Source organism: Lates calcarifer, linkage group LG14 (genome assembly GCF_001640805.2).
Source record: "Lates calcarifer isolate ASB-BC8 linkage group LG14, TLL_Latcal_v3, whole genome shotgun sequence".
Lineage (NCBI taxonomy): Eukaryota > Metazoa > Chordata > Actinopteri > Centropomidae > Lates > Lates calcarifer.
Genome location: NC_066846.1, coordinates 866,417 through 888,677, shown reverse-complemented (window position 1 = coordinate 888,677; position 22,261 = coordinate 866,417). Strand labels below are relative to the sequence as shown.

At 40.5% G+C, this 22,261-nt stretch overlaps 1 protein-coding gene across 3 annotated transcripts in view; it reads right to left on the bottom strand.

Moving 5' to 3' along the window:
• Nucleotides 1–19,219, bottom strand: part of zanl (zonadhesin, like) — a 29,100-nt gene extending 9,881 nt beyond the window's left edge. For 2 of the 3 annotated variants that reach the window (XM_051075483.1, XM_018671095.2), the window contains exons 1-33: nucleotides 19,081–19,219; nucleotides 18,200–18,225; nucleotides 17,608–17,757; nucleotides 17,214–17,479; nucleotides 15,933–16,017; nucleotides 15,689–15,841; nucleotides 14,142–14,309; nucleotides 13,952–14,049; nucleotides 13,791–13,869; nucleotides 12,682–13,671; nucleotides 12,343–12,536; nucleotides 12,067–12,208; nucleotides 11,248–11,492; nucleotides 10,846–10,994; nucleotides 10,445–10,573; nucleotides 9,655–9,793; nucleotides 8,977–9,118; nucleotides 8,645–8,841; nucleotides 8,411–8,549; nucleotides 8,188–8,304; nucleotides 7,714–7,838; nucleotides 6,999–7,144; nucleotides 5,945–6,088; nucleotides 5,457–5,564; nucleotides 4,192–4,361; nucleotides 3,502–3,704; nucleotides 3,032–3,176; nucleotides 2,475–2,722; nucleotides 2,189–2,366; nucleotides 1,878–1,986; nucleotides 1,613–1,707; nucleotides 1,115–1,291; nucleotides 412–620 (exon numbers count right to left, since the gene is read on the bottom strand). In XM_051075483.1, the coding sequence (XP_050931440.1) occupies nucleotides 412–620; nucleotides 1,115–1,291; nucleotides 1,613–1,707; nucleotides 1,878–1,986; nucleotides 2,189–2,366; nucleotides 2,475–2,722; nucleotides 3,032–3,176; nucleotides 3,502–3,704; nucleotides 4,192–4,361; nucleotides 5,457–5,564; nucleotides 5,945–6,088; nucleotides 6,999–7,144; nucleotides 7,714–7,838; nucleotides 8,188–8,304; nucleotides 8,411–8,549; nucleotides 8,645–8,841; nucleotides 8,977–9,118; nucleotides 9,655–9,793; nucleotides 10,445–10,573; nucleotides 10,846–10,994; nucleotides 11,248–11,492; nucleotides 12,067–12,208; nucleotides 12,343–12,536; nucleotides 12,682–13,671; nucleotides 13,791–13,869; nucleotides 13,952–14,049; nucleotides 14,142–14,309; nucleotides 15,689–15,841; nucleotides 15,933–16,017; nucleotides 17,214–17,479; nucleotides 17,608–17,757; nucleotides 18,200–18,225; nucleotides 19,081–19,151 (5,736 nt within the window). In that variant the 5' untranslated portion in view covers nucleotides 19,152–19,219. The remainder of the gene's footprint in view (nucleotides 1–411; nucleotides 621–1,114; nucleotides 1,292–1,612; nucleotides 1,708–1,877; nucleotides 1,987–2,188; nucleotides 2,367–2,474; nucleotides 2,723–3,031; nucleotides 3,177–3,501; nucleotides 3,705–4,191; nucleotides 4,362–5,456; nucleotides 5,565–5,944; nucleotides 6,089–6,998; nucleotides 7,145–7,713; nucleotides 7,839–8,187; nucleotides 8,305–8,410; nucleotides 8,550–8,644; nucleotides 8,842–8,976; nucleotides 9,119–9,654; nucleotides 9,794–10,444; nucleotides 10,574–10,845; nucleotides 10,995–11,247; nucleotides 11,493–12,066; nucleotides 12,209–12,342; nucleotides 12,537–12,681; nucleotides 13,672–13,790; nucleotides 13,870–13,951; nucleotides 14,050–14,141; nucleotides 14,310–15,688; nucleotides 15,842–15,932; nucleotides 16,018–17,213; nucleotides 17,480–17,607; nucleotides 17,758–18,199; nucleotides 18,226–19,080) is intronic. The other variant, XM_051075484.1, reaches the window with a different exon arrangement.
• Between the last annotated feature and the right edge of the window lie 3,042 nt (nucleotides 19,220–22,261).

Below are 22,261 nucleotides of genomic sequence, written 5' to 3'. Positions count from 1 at the left end.
CCATAACATTATGACCACTGGTGGATGAAGTCGATTATCTCGTTACAACACATTGTTCTGCTGAGGAACCTTTGGTCCTGACATTCATCTGGACATTACTTTATCACGTACCACCCACCTAAATATTGTCACAAACCAAGCACACACCCCTCCAATGGCAACAACACTCCCCAATGTCAGGGGCCTTCCCCAGCAGGATGATGCTCCCACCACACCACAAAAACTGCTCAGAAATGTCTTGAAGAACAGGATAAAGAATCAAAGCTGTTGACCTGGGCTCCAAACTCCCCAGATGACAAGATGACCAATGTTATTCACTTGATCCACCAGTGGTCATAATGTTATGGCTGATCGGTGTATACAAGAAACAGCAAATAAATCCTATTGAGTGTTCCACCCAAGAAAACCCACCGGTCTGTACTTTCCGTCTCCATCAGTACATCCGCACTCACTGAGTGGGACACATTTGTCTCCACTGAGGACTAGCCCGGGGTTACAGATGCATCCCTCCACACAGGGCTGGTTGCAGGAGCCACCGGGGCCTGAAGGGTCCTGACAGCTTGGCTGGGGACAGGCGGGGCCACACGGGGTGTAGTGACTACCTGGGGGGCACTTCAGAGCTGGAGGGAGGAGGACATTTGCAAAAAAGGGATGTTTGCAAGGTAATTTGTAAATTACACAGCTTTAAAGTTTTCATCAATCTCTTAAGAAAAAGGATAGATGTGTATATCTTCAAAGGTAATGCTGCATATTTTATATATATATATATATTTTGTTCACATATTCCAACTCCAGTGGCAAGAATTTGGTTACTGATATATTGTGTGTCAGTCTGTCCAAATAGTAATATTATGTAATTTCTCATTTTTAAACTATAGGCCTTGGGGTCAAAATTTGGACGTTTTTATCTCAAGACAGGCAGATGTGACCCTGGGACACATACTGCCTGTAAGCCTGTTTATTTTCACATTAAACTATCTCCATGGAATCTTCCTGCCTTTGAGTCTGTATTTGGGTCCTCTCTGCCTATAAATATTGTATTGTATATTAGTGATAAACATGACATAACACATGACTATATGTCTATATTTTACACACACACACACAGACTTACGACAGAAAGTATTGTTTCTCCATACGATGGGGACTCCTGCAGCGGCGCACATGTCAGCGTAGCTCTCTATGGCTTGGCACAAAGCCACGGTCTGACCTCCAGTGGCACACATATCATACACACAATTTCCAAAGTATGGCTCGGGTGGCACAACAGCATGGCAGGGCTTAAAGATACCTGAGGTTGAGATAAACGACACATAGAGGAGGTGAATACCAAGGCAAACTGATTTTACTTGATCATTTTCAGTATGTATCTCTATTAATAGTATTAGTATATTAGTAGTATTAGGGGCCAACCAATGACTTTTTGGGCTCCCACATAAACAATATTTCTTTTCTATTCTTTTCTACAGCAATAGTAGCCATAGTTAGTATCAAACCAATATCATTATTTTTTATGTATTCTTTTGAGAATGATGAGATCTGAGCTAGTCTAGAATATATCTAATTACATTGTGTATATGTGTTGTTGTGTGTGTGTGTGTGTGTGTGATACCATTGGGATCAGTGATCATGCCGCAGCTGGTGGGCTTCTTGGCCTCCTCCTCTACTTTTTTATCACAGTCCTCCTGTCCTCCACCATTGGTGCAGCTTGAGAGGAGGTGGATGATTTATTAGAACAGAATAAAGTGAATGGAGAACATTTACCCCAATGTTTTCCAATTGGGTAAATTGGGCCACTATTCTATATTATGTGCACTGTCTACGATTGATACTGGAGAGTGCAGTTCTGTATTTTTCTATTCTGTGATGTGACTCACTCAGGCCGTGGGTCAGGAATTTGCCAGCTGTCTCCCAGTTCATTGGTGTTAGCAGCTGGTGTATTGTCTGGTTTCAAGTTGTCATCTTTTGGGTTTCCATTGAAATTTCCTGTTGAGGCAACAAATATAGAGACTCACTACAGAGTTATTAGTCAGCACAGTAATTTGGTTACTGGTAGTTTTAGGTTGGACATCTAAATTTAGGCAAGCTTTAGACTGGAACCAGTAGTTAAAATAAATAATGAATATGTCTAGAGTAATGCCTGAAATGGGACACAGCCAATAAATAACTAACAAACACTGGTTCTTACCACACAAGCCACAGAGCACGTCATTGTAGGAGTTTGGCACGGTGACATCAGCGTGGTGGTTCCCATCAAAACGCACCCTAAGACCGAAGGAGGTCTCTAGGACAACAAACTTCCCACTCAAGTAGATCTTAACTCCACTGATTGAGGTGACAGGTGGGACAACCACTGTCCCATTGACCTAAAGAACAGAGAGATATTTATTCTGATGATGGACGAAGAGTAGATTGTCACTGTCTGTATGTGCATGCATTTATTTAAACCAAACTTTTTCTGTCAGGTGACCTACCTGGACTGTGCGGCCTTTGCCGAGGATGACAGTCACACCATTCACGTTGATCACCACAGCCCTGACGTAGGAAACCTTCTTATTACTTCCTCTGTGCTCATTCTGGGTGTCCACGGTGAAGTACGGCAAGTCAGAAGAAACGTTGCAGGGTTTGGTCAAGGTATAGGAGCAAGCTCCCATGTAATGGTGGGTGCGTTTATCGAAGGTGGTGTAGTGAGGGTCACCGGATACTGTGCAGATACCAGTTCCTGGACAAGAAAGGTGAGAGTTCAGTGTGAGGAGTCTGTACTCTGTACTGTTTGTTTTCACACTGGTGGGCTTTATCTCCCACAAATTAACCAGGACCTACCTCAGCACAGTTAAAGCAGGTCCCACTGAACATTCTTGTCAGTTGATATTGTACATTAGTAGAGAATATTCAGGTAATATCACCTTAATCCAGCAGCCACACAGGAAACTTGGCCTGTGAGCTGTGTGTGTGTGTATGTGTGTGTGTGTGTGTGTGTGTGTGTGTGTGTGTGTGTGTGTGTGTGTGTGTGTGTGTGTGTGAGTGTTACCTGCAGGGCGGCAGTCATATTCTCCATCATGTAGCTGGCAGATCTCAGTAACTGGTTTACAGCTGGTGTTGTGACACTGAATGAAACCTCCACTGTGACACTCACACTTCTGTTCACAGCCCTCCAAGTACCAGTCATCACCCACCTGACAAACACAACACACAATGCAAATTACACATCAAGCCTCCACAAAAACATTATTCAGGTCAGACACATTCACAGCCCATTGATCTGAAGAGCAGATGATGAAATCTACATAAACATGTGTCTGAATCATCATCACATATTCCTACACCTGTGCAGAGCAACACTCGTTCTGAACATGTTATGTAATAATGAATGCAATATATTCTCCATCAGAGTCTGTCATTTTATATCCTGACTTAAACTCCATGATGAAGTAAGTGTTAGTATGGATCTTAGCTCAAACAGACTGTGATTAAAGTAACTTGGAGGTTGTTCCCACTTACAGGGTGATAGGCTCCACTGGTGTCCACACAGCCACAGTCTTTCAGTGACACACACTTGTCATTGCTGAGGATGAAGCCTGGGTTACACTCACAACCCTCCACACACACATCCTCGCAGCCGGGCGGTCCGACCACACCCAGGCATGTCTCTGGACATGAACTCACACACAGAGAGTAGGAGCTGTTGGGAGGACAGGCCAGGGCTGCGTGGAACAGAGGGATGACATGGTCAAAATCAGGGGGTGGAGAGTAGGATGAATTTAAGGAGGGGCAGGAGGATGAATCAAAGGAGGGTAGGATAGAGACAGGGATAGGTGAAAGGAGGGGTGTAGGCTGGTACGAGGCTGGTTTAAGTCATAGTCACTCGATAGAGTCCAGATTGGAGTTCCAAAGAGTTCTGTGTATATGTTTCTGTCAGGTAATATTATCAGCAGTTTCTAATGTCACTAAAAATTACATGTAGTAGTTTTTTCTTTAAACATTTTACCAGAGATATTGCTAAATATACACATTCTCTAAGTATAGAAAAAACAATAAATACATTTGGAACCACAGGAACACACTGTAAGCTTCCCCAAAGCATGAGCTTGATGCTGCCTTCACACAGGATGTGCTGTTCCCCAACCAGAAGCCGATGATCCTCTTTGGAAAAAAAAGAAAGTTTGTTATATTAAGTTACTGAGGACTTACGACAGAAGTCTGGAGTCCTCCACTGGTGGACTTTGGCTCCAGCGCTCTGGCATGCATCAGTGTAGGCCTGGAGCTGGTCACACAGTACATGTTGCTGGCCATTGAACTGACACATGTCATACACACAGCTCTGGAAGAATGGAGTAGGATTGACCACACTGATGCACTCTCTGGAACAAAGAAGAACACTTTGTCTGGGGAGAAGGCAGATGGTCCAACACTAAAAAGCTCAGGGAAGGACAGAAAGAAGCTGCAGAGTGACAACTGACTGCTGATTTCACTTGTACCATCCTCTTATTAGTCTCCAACTCTTTCTTTGTAAGTATTACAAATATTAACATTTATATATGAAATACACTTAACCACATCCTAAATAACCTAACCAGAGAGAGAGCTTATGGGCTCAGAGAATGAAGCATTCTAAGTATTTTCATAAACTGAGGTGAATCAAAGTCAGTCAGGTGTCTGAAACCCTAAAACACTAAGTGACCCAAACACACTGCTGGGATTTATTGATGGCAAGAAAAATATAGGATCCTTGTAACGTGTGTTTATGTCTCTGTAGTCTTTAGTGTGGTTCAGAGTCCACTGCTGTTCATGTAATATACTTAGAAAAAGCTATAATTGTAATCTGAAATAAGATAAGATAATCTTTGTAAAGATTTCTGTGTGAGTGTCTAATAAACATTATCAAAATAAAACACCAACTGTCTGTGAAGTTGTAGAGCAGGTTCAAAACTGAACTGATAAACCATCACTTGAAAATATTCAGACTGATGTTAGTATCCACAGTCACACCCTTTAACTGCTTCTGTAATCTGATACACCCATACCAGATAAATACATGCTGACACTGCTCAGAACAGGGAGTTGTCTTTCTTCTGATATTCATTAAAGATGAAAGGTTTAAGGTTAATATAGTCAAATAAAAATATTTAATCATCTTACTAAAAGACATGTAAATAGATGAGTTTAGATTTTAGATTTACAAGTGATATTAATAACAAGAGACACTACTAGGTTGCATCATGGGAAATGTAGGATCTGGAGTTTTTTTGACCCATGTTTGGGACTAGAAGTCCAGAATAGTGCACTGACATATTAAAGTACAAGTATTGTTAAAGTACAACAACATGATATGACTTACACATGTCATATCATAGCTATCTATAGATTTTTTGATACAACTGTTCTGATTCTGATTCTGTATCTCAGGATGATTTTGCAGTTCCAACCTTAACAGCAGAACTCAGGAATTTTCTCACCGGAATGGTCCAGCAGGGTCTTTAAGTTTGCCACATTTGTCTGGTTTCACCACCTCAGCCTCAAGTTTGGGGTCACAGTCTGGGTCAGGCTTGGTGCCTGGGGTACACCTGATTGATACAAGAACAACAGGGTCACGTTCTATTTCTTAAATCAACAGCACATTTCATTTATCCTCAAGAAGTATGACAATTTAGACAGTTAATGGAAAGGTAATTTAAGAAATCTATGACATTCTATTTGTATCTCAGTTCTGTGTGCAGTAACATTTATTATGTTGGCTTTCACAATATTCTCATGCTCAAACTGTCCCATTGTGCTGTCAGAACTTGCACACAATCATAAATCCATACATTGCCCACATGGTTTAAAAAATATATTTCTGTATGTTGTTATTCATTCGTGAGCTTAGTCATGTGTAGCTTGGTCACATGACTGAATTTTGAAGGAAGTTTTAAGGAAATCCATAAATATTCTGTGTGTAACTCACGAATCATCCTCATCCTCTTCTGTCTGCCAGCTGTTCCCGAAGTCATTGACATTTCCTACCAGAGCACCATCTGGTTTGGTGAAGTCATTGTTTGGGTTCCCATCATAGTCACCACAGAGACCACACATCTGGTCATAGTAGGAGCTGAAGAGACGAAGACACAGAGAAGAAGGGATTAAGAGATGAAGAGAAATACCTTAAGAAGATTTACAAGGCCAAATACAGTTTGGCCCTTTGGAATTCTTTAAACAAAGAGACAGAACATAGAAATCTCTTCATCTGATACTATTACTCAGGGCATTATCAATGGAATATGCAGTATAGAACCAGAGTATTAGGAATGTTGGGAGGATTTATCAGAAACAAAAGAACAGAAGATCTGTATGACCTTTAAACTACAGCTTGCACAGATGCCCAGCAGATTTCTTAAGCAGTTTTCATGAAATATACCTCTTTAGTTGTGTCAATCTACACTGAGATTAAACTATGACTTTCATCAGTTAGAATCAGATTCGGATTTTCTTTAGACTTTTACATCTTGGCTGCATTTGAAGAAATTCTTACTAATTAAAAATATTTGCTGGGAAACCAGTCCATGTCAGTCTGTCTTCAAAGGTGTGGTCAGTCAATTCAAAGACACAATGGATGTATATTCACTCTGAGTGGCATGAGCTGAGGTGCAGACGCATCGCCTGACTTGACCCCATTATACCAAAATAAACAGCAGCAACAACCAGCAACAAACTGCAGAGATACTGCAAGTGAAACAAGAGCAAAATTTGCTTCATCTAAGAACAATTTTAGCATTCATCATTGCAGCAAGAAACATGGATTAAAAACTATCAACTCTTATGTAAAATGATGCATGTATCTCATCAGATTCACAACATTTTTCATACATGTAGATATTTTGTATGTTTGCCTTGAAATATCAGAACAATTCAGAGAGTTCATTTTATTTAGACAGCAGCCATATTCGATAAACATCATCAAAACACCTGGAGAGGAAGGTCACTATTTGACATGTTTAATTTGGATAAACCTCTATACCAACCTGGGAACTGAGATCTGGGCGTAATGGTTTCCATCCCAACGCACCCTGAGACCAAAGGGTGTCTGCAGGGTGATGTACTGACCAGCAAGACTGAGAGACATGAGAGGAGAGGGGGAGTGAGGGAGGGCTACCCGCCGTCCGTTCACCTGCCCAGGGGGGATAAGGGAATGATGACAAAGAGATGATGTTTAACAGGTACAGTTAAAATTTGTTGTAAGTTTACAGTTTACAGTCAACTTTTCAATTTTGATTCATCACAGGCCATAAAATACATGGACTAAAAGCCATCACAGGGATTTGGATCTCTGGCTGCCTAGTTCTGTGTGATATTATGACAGAACACTGACACTGAGAAAACATGTTTGATCTGTGGACACATCAAACAGGAGAGGATACAGAGGGAGGGTGTGGACGGATTTCTGGGATTACGGAATACAGGGAATAAGGGATAAAAGTCAAAGAGCGGAGGATAAGATCAAATAAAAAGGTGACAAGAACAAGGGACGGGCTTTAAGTTGTAATTTCACTAAACCAGAGGATTAAGACTGATATAGAGAGAGTGCTACATCTGGTGTTTGTGTGTGTGTGTGTGTGTGTGTGTGTGTGTGTGTGTACTGTATATGCACATGTTTTGCCCAGTCATCCTCTTGTGATAAGTTATCTACATTTATAGAAATAGACTGCATTGTGTAGTGGTGTAAATGTCCATACTGACCAGCGTCCTTCTGGCCTTCATCATGGTCACAGTGATTCCATTCACAGTGACGTAGAGCTTTCTCAGGTAGGACACACCCGACACTCCTCTCTCCTCATTCTTCCCCTCCACTGAAAACCAAGGACCTGCACAGAGAGCACAACACCATACTTTTTAAAAACTGAGTGAGTAAATTCACACCAGCCTCAAAATCCACAATTTAATTCACAATTAAATTAATACCACAATTTATCATGTAGTTGTGGTATCACTTTCATTTCTGAGGACATCAGATTTTTCAGAGTCACTTGTCTTAGGATATGCATGTGGTTGCAACTGGAGAATGTGTTTATGTTTGTGGCAGGTTGAGACATTTGCAACAACTGCAGGTGGTGACAGTCAAAAAGAAAACTAGATGAATTATTAGGATGAAAACAGTGTTGAGGTGCAATGAAGGACACTTCTAAAGACATAAATGTGTAAACCTGTTCCTACCTGTGTTGTTCTTGCAGGTCCTGGCCAGTGTGTAGGTACATGTTCCCATGAAACTGTAGAATTTCTTGTCAAAAGTATTGTAATGAGGATCTCCAGAGACCACACAGTCCTGAGAGCCTGAGAGAAAGACAACCCCAGGACATCAGAACACAACTCAGCTGTGATGTAGTAATTCATGTCCGGTTCAGTTCCCACTCGGCTGGCAGTGCAGCTATAAACTTACCAGTGGGATAGCAGCCCAACTCTCCATCCTGGAGTTTACACTCATGCATTGGGGGGCATTCAGAGGCCACACAGGTAACGAAGGGAACATCACACCTACACTTCAGCTTACAGTCCTCGACATAAAACTCTTCTCCAGGCTGAGACATACACACACATGAGAACTGTGTGAATAACTAGGCTACACAGGCACAGTTGTCAATACACAAACATACACACTCCCCTCCCCGTGTACCTCATAATATTGGCCATTGGTGTGTTTGCAGCCGCATGAACTCTTCTTGACGCACTTGCCGGCACTCAGGACGTAGCCAGGGTCACACACACAGGCTTCAGAACAGGGCCCGCCACAGGAGGGAGGTTTCCCAAAGCAGGTTTCCTGACAAGGGTCTGTACAGGGCTCATAGTGGCTGTTGGGGGGGCAGCTCAAGGCTAGGGAGAGGATGGCAGGCTGAAGTCAGTGATAGGCATATGCTGGCTGCATTTACAGCAGTCTTATCTCACCATTTAGGAGACTTCCTAAATAGTGCTACAACTTCTTGATCCATTCATTCACCCAACACTCACGGCAAAAGGTTTCATTCCTCCAGGGTCCAATGTTGACTCCACGGTCCTGGCATTCATTTACATAGGCTTCAATGGCTTCACACAGAATAGGCTTGGCTCCATCCAGCTCACACAAGTCAAATAGACAGTCCCTGAAGTAATTCTGAAGACACACATACAGAGTATTGAGTTACAATGTGAAATTCTGTCTCTTCATCTTATACTACAAATTTGTCAAATTTGTGTCTCTGTCTTTTTTGGTCTCTTTTCAGCTTTAGACTCTTATCTGGTGGAACTTTGAGTCAAAGCTAACCATCTTACCTATCACGGAGCATTATCAATTTTTTTTGGAATTGGAATTGGAAATTAAGGTCAGCACTTTCAATAACTTATCCCTTCTGTATACACTTAATAATCTCCATTAGGAGTTTTGTAGCAGGGTATCTTTAATACAATACTACAAAAGCCCACTTTGCAAATACTCAGTTATGGCTCTCTACAAGGATGGAATAAAAGGAAATTGAATTGCTGCACCACAAAATGGAACAGCTACTTAAATAATATACTGCTTGTTTTTATTATGTATGGCTACACTAGAATTCTCACAACATCAAAACCTTTTGATGTGAGAACAGCTTCATATTTGTGTGCAGTGTATACATTTGTATGGGTATGCCGTGTGAATGTGGGTGCAATTACATTGGGGTTGACTCTGGGGTGGCATACAGCGAAAGGACCCTTTTTGTCCAACAGGATGCCACAGTATCCAGAGCTCTCATACAGTTCCTGCTCTCCTCCATCACACCCAGGGATGGTGGTGTTGGGTTTCTTATTACACCTGTTAACATAGTCAGTTAGAGAAGTTCTGTGTGTGTTAGTGTTGTTGTCAAAAGCCAACAGCATCTGCACTGTGAATCCATGGTCCCTCCCAAAAGAATGAATTGAGTACAGTTATAATGCTTATCTTCAGGTAATATTCAGCATGTGACCATGAAGGTCCGTATCTGCATCTAATTCAGCCTGGGTGTGGAACCCAGGTCAAAAGACAGCATATTGATTTAATCAGTCATATCAAAACGCATGCCTCATCAAATTATTTGTGCTATCCACATGCAACTGTGCAACAAGAGTTATAAAGTCCACACCCATCACTGGTGGCACAATCAAAATCCCTAAAAGAAAACTATCTAAATATTGTAATGTAGCTGGTGTTGTATAAAGAGAATTTGAAATATTTAAAAGGAATAAACTGTTTTTGTTGGCTCAAACTAGACTAAAATATTTAGTTTTTTTTTTTTCAACCAAGACAAGACAAGAATCTAAAGAGTTTCAGCTAACTAAAAATGGACTAAAAACAAAAAGGATTAAATAAGACTAAAGCTATCATTAGATGGCAGTACTGTAAGTAAGACTAAATCTCAAAATAGCTACCAAAAATTTACAGTAGTTGAAGAAAATGTATGAATGTTTGTATCCCTGCAGTACTGACTCTGGATCAGTGTTCCAGCTGTGTCCAAAGTCATTGGCACTGTTAGTCAATGATCCATCTGGCTTACGGAAGTCATCTTTGGCATCCCCATCATAATCTCCACACAGTCCACACAGCTGACCCTTATAGCTGCTCATTACAAAAAAAAAATTACAAGTTAGTAATTTGTGGAAGTGAGAGCAAGAATTTAGCTGCATCTTTCTACCTCTCCACAATATTCAACAATCTCCAAATGTTTGTGACTTGTCATTCCGACCAAGCACTAGCATGTGCATTGCTTATCAATCAATTCTCAGCATCATTCCAAATCTTCCTTTAAAAATATGATTCTGTGTGGGGTTGGGAAGAATGCATATAAAGAGACAGTCTCCAGTGACAGCATCTGTTCAGTCTTCACTCACTCTTTGATCACTTTGATGTCCATGAAGTGGTTTCCATCATAGCGAACAGTCACACCAAAGTCCATAGACACAGTGTAGTGCTTTCCTGACTTGAACACAGAAACACTAGGAGGCAAAGTCACTGGCAGGTTTACATTGGTCCCATTGACCTGTATAGGAAAAGCAGACGTGAATAACATGAGTGATTACAGCAGTATTGAATTTTCAGTTACTAATTACACTACAATAGTATTAGTAACTGGAGAGATGCATTTTCACCAGTATGCAAGTGATTTCTAAACAACAGCCCTTGCCAATATACCATAGATATGACAATAGTGTAATTGTTTTCATGCTATTGTTTTAACTGTACCACCCTGTTTTAACTGTGTTAGTGCTGCACTTCCTCCTCTCATTTCTTACCTGCACAGTGCCACCTTTGAGAATGGAGATCTTCACCATCTGTACATATACATGTACAGCCTTCACATAGGAGATAGTGGGCCTGTTAAAGCGATTTTCATTGTCAGCATGGACCTCAAAGTATGGCAGAACCGTTTCATTGCAGGGTCCAGACATCAGATAGCTGCAGTTGCCCATGAAGTTGTACTTGCGTTTGTCAAATGTGGTGTAGTGGGGGTCACCGGATGCTATGCATGTGGATGTACCTGAGGTAATAACACACAAGAAACTGTATGTTAAAAGCTATTTTGTTACAAATATGTTTTTTGTTTTGTTGAGGAGCAACCACTTTGGTTGCAATTGACAGTTAAAGGACAATGATAAATACTAAAATGTAGTTCAACACTAGCACAAGTCATAAAGTCAAAGTTAAACTCTTTTTTTTGGATTAATGTATTGCACCACTGGAACCTGACTATCAAGTCAGCAAATTTACTTGTAAGCTCACATTTAGGAGTCACTCCAATGCCAACAACAGACCACACCACAGGACCTTTACACTGCATTTTTTATTCCGCCTAAGGGACATGATTCATGAAATGGCATAGGCCAAAATGATAGGTCTTTCATTTTTGACTCTGCACACCCTCAGAGACCAACACTGCTAAAACAGTTTCAGAAAGGTAAAAAACAGCACTTCTTAGTGTGGCTGTTAGGAACAGTTCTAAACACTTTTGCATTCAGATATGGTTGGGTGGCATAATTGTTCAAACTAAATAATTTCAAGCTGCTGCACCAGTTCCTGCACCGATTCCTTGACAAGGTACCAGGGATTGTTACCTTTAGGATAACAGCCTGCAACACCATTAACTGTGTGACACTCTTCAGTGGGGTCACAGGAGTTATCAACACATTCCAAAGTGTAGTTCCCAGCACAGCGACACAGTTTTGAGCAGCCATCTCCAAATACAATCTCTCCAGGCTGAAACAAAATTGAACAAAGGATTAATACTACCAGTGTGTACTCTGTGTTACTGCTTCTAGTGACATAGAAGTGCTTTTTTTTTTTTTACTAAATAATCTATACACATGGTAATATTAACTAGGACATCTAACCTCATAATAGTTATTGTGGTCATCCAGACAGCCACATTTCTCCAGTGGCACACAGCGCCGTCCCTTGAAAACAAATCCTGGTTTGCAGAAGCAGCCACTGATACAGGACCCAGAGCAATTGGTGGAGGGTTCCATACAGGTTGGGATACAAGCTGGACCACAGTCTACATATTCTGCACCAGGAGGGCATGGTTCTGTACAGGAAAAATAAGAAAGAAAGGACAGAAGAAGGAAAGGACAAAAGGAAGAAAGAGAAAGAAGGGAAGATTTATTAGAAGCCTCTGTGGGCACCTCATACTTGGTGGCTTAGATGTCCAGAGGTAGTCTGTTTAGGCATACTTGGTCCTGGAGTTGTTGGCTTAGGTGTAGTTGGTCCTGGAGTTGTTGGCTTAGGTGTAGTCGGTCCTGGAGTTGTTGGTTTTGGTGTAGTTGGTCCTGGAGTTGTTGGTTTTGGTGTAGTTGGTCCTGGAGTTGTTGGCTTAGGTGTACTCTGTCCTGGAGTTGTTGGTTTTGGTGTAGTTGGTCCTGGAGTTGTTGGCTTAGGTGTACTCTGTCCTGGAGTTGTTGGTTTTGGTGTAGTTGGTCCTGGAGTTGTTGGCTTAGGTGTACTCGGTCCTGGAGTTGTTGGTTTTGGTGTAGTCTGTCCTGGAGTTGTTGGCTTAGGTGTAGTCGGTCCTGGAGTTGTTGGCTTTGGTGTTGTTGGTCCTGGAGTTGTTGGCTTAGGTGTACTCTGTCCTGGAGTTGTTGGTTTTGGTGTAGTTGGTCCTGGAGTTGTTGGCTTAGGTGTACTCGGTCCTGGAGTTGTTGGTTTTGGTGTAGTCTGTCCTGGAGTTGTTGGCTTTGGTGTAGTCGGTCCTGGAGTTGTTGTTGGCTGTGGTGTTGTTGGTCCTGGAGTTGTTGGTTTAGGTGTTGTTGGTCCAGGAGTTGTTGGTTTAGGTGTAGTTGGTTTAGGTGTAGTTGGTTTTGGTGTAGTTGGTCCAGGTGTAGTTGGTCCAAGTGTTGTTGGTTTTGGTGTAGTCAGTCCTGGAGTTGTTGGTTTAAGTGTAGTTGGTCCAGGTGTTGTTGGCTTTGGTGTGGTTGGTCCAGGAGTTGTTGGTTTCTGTGTTGTTAGTCCAGGAGTTGGTTTTGGTGTTGTTGGTCCTGGAGTTGTTGGTTTAGGTGTTATTGGTTTAGGTGTGGTTGGTCCAGGAGTTGTTGGTTTAGGTGTTGTTGGTCCAGGAGTTGTTGGTTTAGGTGTGGTTGGTCCAGGAGTTGTTGGTTTAGGTGTGGTTGGTTTAGGTGTAGTTGGTCCAGGAGTTGTTACTGGTGGTAGAGGAGTTGTTGGCTGAGCTATAAATAGATAGATAAAGATAAATAATTTCTCATAAAAACATCTATCACTGGCACAACAAATATGTATTTCTGATGGTGCAGAGAGTAACTTGAATATCCTTTGGTCAGTTTCTCACCTTTACAGGCCATGATGCACGCAGCATCAACAGCAATATCTGTCTGAGAAGTTTCGCCGTAGGTACCCACAATGACAAACTGAAATATATATAAATGTATTTAAGTAAGTTAATATAAAACTGTGTGCACACACAGAGACATAAAAAGTTCTAGTATTTACCTTAACAGCAGCAGTTCCAATGTAGCGAACTTCTGCAGACTTCCAGCCTTGACCCTTGTTCCCCCTAAGAGTGAAAAGAGAAGGTCCAAGGCTTCCACCTGGTAAATGGAAAAACAAATTCAAGCCAAATAAATATGTTTATGCTGTCTGTTATTTCTGTCTATCTATACACATTACAATAAATGTTTACCTGCGGTCATGGTGTGGACGCTGAGCTCCATGGAGGTGCTGGTGCCATACAGGTAGTAGTGGAAGATGAGGTCCAGACATCCAGAGGAGGGGGTTAATAGAGGACTTCTGATCTGAGAACTGACTCCAGGGACAGCTCCAAAGGAATCCATCAACATGTAGGCACCCACTATGTATAGAAGGGTTAAAATAAACAACTGCCATTTAGGTAGGGATAAAATAAAACAAATAAAATAAAGACTTTGTCAAGTTGCTGGTTTATTCCCTATACCACAGTAATAGTTTTTCACAACTGCTAACACATTTCTCTACACTGAGCTCACTTTTTCAAAACTCAGCACAATTATTAATCTCACATCCAAATGTGCTCTTACAACTGAAACACTTGATCTACAACTCAGAGGCAACTCTGGTACCAGAATGACATTTTCTCAGTACTATTTTCCTCTGCACCTAAAAAACATAAACAACAGGTAGTATCACAATATATGTTACTATCATCTTTTAATTATCTTTTATATATTTTTTTACCATATGAATTTGTTATAAACCAAGATTTAATTACAAGAATGCCATTTCTTCATTGCATGGACTGTGCTACCTGTGGCAAACCAAGCACGATGAGGGCACAAAGGGGAACTACACAATATTTGGCAGGTTGTTTTAATGTTGTGGTTGATTAGTGTATTTCAAGTATTTCCAGCAATGCAATACAAAACTATATGTATTCACTATTCACTGAATAAGTGCACTCTATTCACTGTTGTCCATATACAATAGGGAATACAACACGTATATAGCTACAGATATAGAAATACAAAAGTGCAGGTTAACTGTCATTCACATCACTCCTCATGTCCTCTCTTGCAATACACCTGGGAAAGATCTTACTGCAGCCTGATCCACTGTAACAAAGTTCTGGAGACACATGCAGAAATCTAGAACTCACTGTGTGCAAGAGAGACATCTGATCATGCGGCTGGTGGTTAATGAGGAAAGAATTATTCTAATAGGTTAAAGAAATGTAAGGTGAGGAGAGTAAGGGGAAGAAAAAGTGATACCATCCTGGGATAGGTTGTGCCACTCTGTGACTAGGATAGTATGGTGAGACTTCACAGTGTACCATCCAATTAAAACACTCTGTTAGGTTTACAACATAGTTGTTGTAGTGGTGGTTGAGAAAATTATTCATGGATTTTGAAAAATCAGTGATCAGCAGCTTCTCATCAACTGCTGTTGTTCTGACTGAAGTGTTTTGAAAAAGCGAACGTGGTGCTAAGAAATGTGATTGAGCAAGACTGTAAGAGGCTAAAAAGGAGGTGCTCAGACTGAATGCAATGTAAACACTAGAGGTCAATGGAAAGATGTGAGTAGAATAAAAAAAATATATCATGCAGTGTCTATGACACTTAAATCATGAACACAAAGAGAGGGTCAGGGGGGAAATAATGTTACCCTTAATCTGGACATCTTATCATTTCTTCAGAAAGCATTTTGTGCCCTTTATCATCAGACTTTATCTGACTTTTGAAAAGAGGAACCACTTACATCCAGGTTTGGAGAAGTCATCATCAGGTCCAGTGCCTTCAGTGTCTGTTGCCCCAACCCACTGTTCAAAGCCAAATGCATCAGGATCCTCATTGTGAGTCATCCACCCACACAGGTCACCAAGAGTGTCAAAATCACAGCCAGAGACACAAGCTGTGCACAAAAAACAAAAACATTCAATCAGCCATACAGTAATATTTATATTTGTGTGTGTGTGTGTGTATGTGTGTATGTGTTAACTCACATGGACAGGCTCCCTCAGTAATGACAATGTTGTCTAGAGCTGTATCACAGGAGGCAGTGAAGCCTCTCTGTGCCTCAAACACAATCTAGAAACACAAAGAGAAAACATTATCACCCTACAAAGCCCTTGTTCAGCTTTGCACTGTTGGATTAGATTAATTAATTCAAATGGCAATTATCTCAGGTTACAGTGCACCACAGCTGATTTGGCTCAACTTTATATTTTTTTATTTAGAAGACATTAGGTGCATTTCCAGCTAAACATTTTTATATGTAAATTAGGATTAAAAATCTGCATGGAACTGCATCTGTGCAGAATGATGAGGAGACTGTAACCTCCCATTATTGCATGGCACAAACATAAACAAATGTCACATCATAATTTCCTCAACGTTTTGTTTGTTTGTTTGAGCTTTGACTGGAGCTCTTTTAATTATAACATCTTGTAAGGATTGGAAAGTTAGCATAAAACTGTAGCAGATGGAAGCATGCATTAATTTTCTTTTACCAGTTTTCTGGAATTTTAAAAGAAAGATTTACATTAAACCTGAATGTAATCTTGACTCCTCACATGGGGTATGGCTTTGTTTTTATAGTGTCTAAGCTATAACAGGTATTCTATGAAAATAAGGGATGGCCATGATGGTGTCCTGGAGGCATGGTAGCAGACAGACAGGGAATTTTGTGCTATAAAGATAAATACTAAAAAGATAAACAATATCCACTTGATTTGACACAGTCACTCCACTGGAGCCTCATTTTAGTTTTAGATAGGTGTGGGAATATATTTTGCACAAACAAGGAGTGGATGGGAAGTGCATGAGGAAAGCATGTCTTTATGGCTAATCTGAAAAGGAGACTCATTCATTTTAAAGTGTGTTTGTGGTCAGTTAGCTGTCATGGTTGAATGAGTTTCACCTGTGAGTTATGTTCAGTGTTGTTTCTATTACCTTATGTATACTATACTTATTTCAGACCTATTACCATTCTACCACTGGTAGGTTGCTGTCTGCATCACTCTAACAAACTCTGTTTGTTTCCTTCCTCAAGCATACAAGCTTCCAGGCTGTGTGCCTTGCTCTCTCTTTGTCCCTTCTCTTCATCATTCTCTGCCACTTTTATGCTTTTTTTTTGTCTGTCTTCTGCTGTCGCTTTCTGCAAGTGCGCAGCCTCCCGATCTGTGTCAAGCCTCCTGCTGCTCCTACAATCATGCTCAACGCCTGCTGTTACATTTAAAGTTAAATTAAAATTAAAGCAACATCTACAGTGATCAGCCACTCACAGTGATGCTCTGACTGCTGGGTTTGGACACAGTGATTGAGCCCTTCAGCCAGGATGGACTCTGGATTCCTGTTTTCTTCCAGACCTCTTCATCTCCACTGGGCCTCTTGGCCAGAACCCTCAAGGTATTCATATTATCTGAGCCGTACATGTAGTACTGAAATTGGACACAGATCTGAGAGGCCGGTGATGAGAGGGCAGGGCTCAGCAGACGAGCTGTCTGCCCATTAGGCACATTGTCACACTCATGGTAGATGTAGAATCCCTCTGCAGACAGAATTAGACAGGTGATGTGACTTTATCTTATCATGAATCACAACTCAGTGTTTCCATCATAGAGCTCTAAATTAATGGTGGACTAAATATTTTAAATAAACTATGCATTCAGGACTGACTTCCATCAGGGTAGTCTCCACTAGGGCCAGTGCCAGGTGTTGGGGTTGGACCTTTATGACGAGTCCAGTCACTGTTGTCTGTGGTGTCCTGGCTGAACCTACAGAACGGGTCACTGTCCTGGTTAAAGTCACAGGAGGCCAGCACTCCTGCTGGAAAAACACAAACACAATTCAAGCACACAGACAATTGGACACTGTAGAGGTAAAGCAGATCAAGAATTGCAATGTAATGTAATTTACCACCAAAACAAGTCATTTTTTTCTTGTTTCTTTGGCTTTTATTATCATTCAGCTTGCTGTGGGCATTCATGGTGTTAGCAATGCTGCCTCACAGCAAAATGGCCATAGGTTTAACAGTCAGTAGTTTCTGGTAAAGTGGGGACTAAATAACTGTGAATGTGAAAGTGACTGTATGTGTATGTGTGTTTAGTTCAGAATAATTGGTTCTAAAAATACATGGATGGATGGCCTGCCATCCAAGTTATACTTACATTCAAATATAGACTAGTCTGCCATTTAATTTATGTGTTTTTTTTGTGTAAATAAGTGCTAAAAATGATAACAATTAATTGGATTATTAAAACCAACCTACCATCTTCTCTTTGTGTTGTCTGTAGTCTGTAAATATAAAAAGACAGACAGGAACATATTCCAGTTAAAGTTAGGTTAAAAGTCTATCAACTTGTTTCCCTTTACAGTAAAATACAGAGGCCTAAAAAGGTCATGAGAAAAGACGTTGATATCTAAATATTACCAAGGGTGAAATATTTATTTTAGATACATTAAAGAACACTTCTGTGGTTGTATAAGGTAAGTGTAGATTTAGTCTGCAGTTGCCATCATATGTAATTACAGATGAAGGAAATGTGCAACAGTTGTGCTGCAGTTACATAACAATCCAACGTAAAAGGTCAGTCAACAACACCAAAGGCCTGCGTCATCAAATTTGCGACATGCAGGCTGTGATTAACAAATCCTGTAGGATTTATTAATTTATCAGCAATTTTTATGAGTGACATAAGTGAGTTATCAAATTAGGTTTCATCCTATGTTATATTGTGACCCTTTAACCTGTCTGTAAATTTGGACTAAACTACTGACAGTAAAATCCAAAGTACATAACTATAAGAATCCCAATTAAAATGATATTATAAACACAGCACTAGAAGAGTAAAAGCAATAATAGCAGTACATCAATAGAATAAAGTCCCCATAAACTCACTATTACTCAAGGCAATCTATACATTTTTATAGGGATATAGTAAGAGTTACCCAGATACCACAGAGCTGCAGGCTATTGGTGAGGATTTTAGAAATGCTGAGGTGATGAGTCCCTCCCATCCCCATGCCCCCAGAACATTTTAAGACATTAAGAAAGTTTGTAAAATTTTCTATGTAATTCAACTTGTTACATTATGTATTTATTTAATTATTCATTATATCAGATTTGATCATTTTAGGGGAATGACTCACCCATGCTGTGCCTGTTCTGCTCTACAGCCACACATCCATAAGAGTAAAATTAGAAACTGTAATGTATCCATGGCTAACTGTTAGTTAGCAGGAGTAGAAGACAGAAGGGACAAGGACAGAGCAGAGGACTTTATATAGAGAGCCAGGATGGGTGAGGGGAGTGCTGTGTGGAAACCAAGGGTGATGTGTTGGGTGGGTGGTGCAGATGCTGAATTGCTTACTTGATGTTGCAAAATGTGTAAATGAGTAACAGTGAGTGATATGGACAGGGCGTATTCTCTGTGTGTTTGTAGGTGTGTATCTGAGCCTGTGTGTATGTATGCTTTTTGACCTCTCAGCAGTTGGGTGGGGATGCCCATCAAACACTATAATACAAATAAGAACTTGTATTGTGACACATTATGAAGCTTATTGTGTAATAAACAGAATACTTTGAAGCACCTTTTCAGCATTTACTATATGTCGACATGTGTTTGAGGAAACCTTTATATATTCCAAAATAGAAACCAAAACTCTTCACACTTGCCTATCATCCTTAAAACTGTATTGGGCACTGATACCTAGCTGCTGCCTGGCAGCAGTAGTTTGAATGTTTCAAAATCACAGAATTCAAATAATCTTGAAATAACAAAAATAACATTGGTTGATATTATGTTTATAGTTGTTGGTGAATTTGTGATCATTGCTGATCATTGTCATTTTATTACATGATTTTACTGCCATGGGTAAAAATACCTCCCAAATAAATTGAGATCAGGTCCTTTTTAAAGTAGAACTGAAGTGTAGTTAATGGCTGAGCTTATGAAAATGTTAAATGATATTTATCTTCATTGAAACAAGTGGGGGAAATATCCATCCATCCATCCATTATCTATATCCATATCTCTTATCCGGTAAGGGTCGTGGGGGGCTGGAGCCTATCCCAGCTGTCAATGGGCGAGAGGCAGAGTACACTGTATGGATTACCAGTCCATCACAGGGCCAAAATATATAGACTAACAACCATTCACACTCACATTCACACCTATGGGCACACACCTATTTAGAGTCACCAGTTAACCTGCATGTCTTTGGACTGTGGGAGGAAGCCCCACAGATACAGGGAGACCGTGTGAACGCCACACAGAAAAGCCCCGGGCTTGAACTGGAGCTCAAAGCCAGAACCTTCATGATGTGAGGCGTCAGTGCTAACTGTACCACCGTGCCAACTCTAGTGGGGGAAATGTTGCTGTGCTATTTAATTCTGCCCCTTGGGTGACAACTGTTCCAGCTATGGCTCACACATATGTTTATTTTGAAATTCAACAAAAATTGTCCCTACCAAAGATAAAACCAAACCTATACCCCTTGAAATGGTGGACTAAACTGGAATTATTATTTAAACGGAATATGACAAAAATATCTAAGGCTATCTAAGTTCATTTGTCAAAGATTTGCTCTTGTATTGAGGACCACCACAAGTATCTAACTTGGCTTGGCTGGACATCTGACCAGTCTTCAAATCATAAGAGTCAACACTTACCACAAACTACACTTACCAAGCACTTTATTAGGAACCAACGGCCCCTTTTCTTTGTGACATAGATTCCACAAGATTTTAGAAACAATTCTTTCAGATGCCCCATCATTTATGTAGATCTGCCAGCTGCACATTCATGCTACCAATCTCCTACCACATTCCAAAGGTGTTCTATTAGATTCAGATCTTTCTGACTGGGGAGGCTGCTGAAGTTCACTGAACTCACTGTCATGTTCATGAAACCAATTTGAGATTACTTTCATTATGTAATATAGTGCAGTATAATGCTGGAAGCCAATATTAGAAGATGGTAAATTGTGGTCATAAAGGGAGGCACATGGTCAACAACAATACTCAGAAAAGTTGTAGCATTCAAATGGTGAACTGGTATTAATGGGCCCAAATAAAACATATCACTCCCCATACCATTACACCACCACCAAAAGCTTGAACTGTTGATACAAGGTAGATTGGGTCCAAGGATTCATGTTGTTGATTTCAAATTCTGACCCAACCATGCATGCCTCAACAGAAATCAAGATTGACAGGAGTCATGTGGTGTCGTGTGCTGTTGTAGCCCACCTACCTAAAGGTTCAACATGTTGCACAGTCTGAGATGCTTATTGCTCACCATAGTTGTAAAGAGTGGTTATCTGAGTTACTGCAGCCTTTCTGTCAGCTCCGACCACTTTGGCCATCGTCCTCTGACCTCTTTCATCAACAAGGTGTTTGTGTCTGCAGAGTCACTACTCAGTTGATGTTTTTAGTTTTTTGTAGCATTCTGAATATACTCTAGAGACTGTTGTGCTTTAAAATCATGAGTTTCAGCAGAACTCAAACCAGTCCGTCTGGCACCAACAATCATGTCATGGTCAAAATCACTGAATCTGTTTTCTTGTATGAACTCTGGACTCCTTGCAGGGTAAAGTCAGAAACCTGTGCTGGTACATGGTAAAGACATAATTGTGCTAAGAATTACAGTCAAACATTCACACACTACTAAATTTGTGTTTTTAGTGAAATATGCAGTATTTTTTTTTATCCAAATAATCACATATTGTTAATTTGGTTGTTTGCAACCTATGTAGTTGTACTGATATCTACGGAATGCTCATGTTCACAATTGTAACCTGATGGGGTGCTGGACTCTGATCACAGTTCATCCATTTAAACATGCTATGCTAGACACTCATACTGTCCCAAAGATAACTGGCGTTCTTCGGTATTTTTGAATGTACCTTCATAATTTTAATGTCAATGTCGAATCTTGGTCAGATTCTGTAACTCCATCCCCAGACAAGAATTTTGATTGGACAATTGTAACTGTGTATAACAGGTAATATGACAATCATGTCTGCTTTATGCTGACTAGTTTTGTCAATTTTCATTTGGTCATGTTTGCACAATGAATCCCATCAAGGACATACTGTGTATGCATTTTTTATCATTTTCAGTTTCTGATCATGTTGAAGTCTACACAGACACAAAGTCAAAGAATTCTTGGAGAGAGATTGGGGAGGCAGTGACATGTGGCCACGAGGACATTATGGCAGCAAGCTTTTGGCTTGCTAGGTTTTGACAGTCAGAATGAACGGCAGCTTATACAAACTAGTTTGTTTAAACCTTTACTAGCATGGTGGCAGAGGATGATGTTGTCAGAGT